At 35.3% G+C, this 2,500-nt stretch overlaps 1 protein-coding gene across 1 annotated transcript; it reads right to left on the bottom strand.

The window, feature by feature from the left end:
* Positions 1–288: 288 nt before the first annotated feature.
* LOC133690162 (small ribosomal subunit protein uS4y-like) lies at positions 289–2,002 on the bottom strand. Its single transcript, XM_062110378.1, has 3 exons — positions 1,843–2,002; positions 1,119–1,500; positions 289–590 (listed from the first exon to the last, which is right to left on the bottom strand). The coding sequence occupies exons 1-3, from the start codon at positions 1,868–1,870 to the stop codon at positions 407–409; spliced, it is 594 nt and encodes a 197-aa protein (XP_061966362.1). The 5' UTR covers positions 1,871–2,002; the 3' UTR covers positions 289–406.
* Positions 2,003–2,500: the final 498 nt, after the last annotated feature.

The following is a 2,500-nucleotide window of genomic DNA, read 5'->3' as shown; positions in this document are numbered from 1 at the left end:
TGAAAAGGTCTGGTTATAAATTAAACAAAAAGGCACAAAGAAAAAAATAAATCAAACACCCGGAGAGAATGAACAAATGTTGGGACATTTGGAGAACCTCAATATTTATTCGGCCCTATTCTGATAAATTTATAAAAAAAATTGGATCAAATTTTTTAAAAAAAAAACATAATGTCTATGTTTTTTATTTAAAAATATATCTCAATAATATATATTTTTTTATTTTTTCAAATTTATTTTTTATATATAAAATTTCCACTTTAAAATCCCAAAGAGAACTCCCTGACGTTAAAATCCACAGAAACATCTTATCTTACGATATGAAAGAGATTGAAAGATCAACAGTACAAACTCTAGACCAAATTTATAACATTAAATGAAAATCACTATCACTGAACATTACAGCTCATTCTTCATCCTCTTCATCTCCATCTCCACCAGCAGCCTTCTTGGAAGCAGCCTTCTGGTTCTTTCGCTTCACTCTACCAGGGCGTCCACCACCAAAGGGGCTCGTGAGTGAGAAATCAATGTGCTTCTGCGAGTCAACTCTCACCATGAAGGATGGAATGTTGACCACCTGCCTCCCAACCCTGCAGGGCCAAAATAGATATCAATAACGAGGCAAAGCTTTCAAATCCGGAATCCAACAGTAGCAAGACAAAAGACAATATGAAAAGCCATGATCAGGTAAAAATGATAATAACTACTTTCAAAATAACAAGCAAAAAGAAAATAAAAAGATACTATGAAAAGAAGTAATCGGTTAACAGGATGATTTCTGATCATATTTTTAGAAGAGGATCCCAGTCATAAACACGAGAAAGAGAGTAAAAACGACAGCAGACCTTAAGCTCTGAAATCACATGACCTTGACATGGATACTAATTCTGATTAAAGGGCAGTCAGGACATTTTATAATAAAGTAAATCACAACATTGGGAAAACAGAGGGAATCGGGAAAATCATAAAGCACAATTTCAACACTAACAACACACATATGTTGCAAATGCAGTGCACATTTAAGATAAAATTTATCTAATTCATGAAGAGCATTTTAACTTGCATAGGTTGTATGCCTACATAACATGAAAACATAAGAGAAAGATCCAATTATTTACCTAATGTGCCTCTGTTTGATGAGCACCCTGGCATGGTGGATGGACTTAGCCATACCAGCCTTGAAAACAAGAGTCTGGAGGCGGCGCTCGAGAAAGTTTTCCACGGTGAGAGCCAACACATAATCGAGCTTGTTCTGGCTCTCTTCCAAAAGCCCATACCTATTCATCCTCCTCAAAAGCGCCTCACCCTCAAAAATACGGCGCTGGTTCTTCTCGTCAAGGGTGAGAAGCATTCTGGCAGCATTGCGAATGCGACTCAAAGCATACTGAACCCTCCAGAGCTCCCTCTTGGCACGGAGCCCATACTCTCCGACGAGCTTCAGCTCGGCATCCAAACGTTCCTTCTCATAAGGACGCCTTGGCTTCTTAAAAGTTTTCCCATCTATATGAAAACGAAAAACAAATATCACACTTCTATTATTCAAAATCCAGGCGCCAAACTCTAGTGGTACACCAAGTGCATTCAAATCATCAAATCAAGATTAAAATGCAAATCTCAGATGCTAAACTCTATTGAGGACAGAGAAATGGAAGCTGAATTTTCTGAATTCTAAATAAAATAATGCGCATCAAATTTTCCACGTTTCACTTTATAGTTTACAAAGAAAAGAAGATAGAAAATGAGCTAAAACTCAACAAAAAAAGAGTCCAGGGATTGATTAGAATACAAAAGATGTTGAAATTATAGTGAAAAGGTAAAAAAATAGATTGAGAGGCAACTCACAGTTCCGATAAAAGGAGACGTGAACCATTCTCTCAGCGGGCTAGGGCCCCTCTACGATTGCACGACCTTTCCTCACCAGCAGAAAAGAAATCCAATCCAAGACCGACTCCGATCCGCCTAGTGTGTCGAACTCAGTTAGGGTCTAGGGAGGCGGTGAGGAGCTACAAGTGCTGTATTTATAGTTGCAAGATTTCTCCCCGTCTAAAAGAAAAACCCTAATTCTTTGTATACTTTGGGCTGGTTCAAATGCTATAAGCCTATAACCAAATCGGGCTAAGCCTGAAACTTTCTTCTTCTTCTTCTTCTTTTTATTTTTTTTTATTTTAATGTGTCACAGTAGAAGAAGATATAACTGTTGCATAAAATTTTTACTTGAAAAGAATCATCCGAATATGTTATTGTTGTGCCGCCCCTTGAAGTCCAAAACAAACCTCAGCCATAACAAAAATTAAATTTTGGTTAAAAAACACATTTTCTCATAATTTAAAATATTATGATTATTAAAAATATTTATTTTAATTATTATATATATATATATAAGGTATTTTAAAAAATAAACTCGTGATATTTTATAAACACTGTGATTATAACTATTGATCAAAACAACTAAATTATTGAGATTAGTTTAACTATTTATATAAATAATAAATCAATTTAA

The sequence above is a fragment of the Populus nigra genome, chromosome 3 (assembly GCF_951802175.1).
Source record: "Populus nigra chromosome 3, ddPopNigr1.1, whole genome shotgun sequence".
NCBI lineage: Eukaryota > Viridiplantae > Streptophyta > Magnoliopsida > Malpighiales > Salicaceae > Populus > Populus nigra.
The sequence above is the reverse complement of the archived record's forward strand: the minus strand, read 5'-3'. Positions and strand labels throughout refer to the sequence as shown.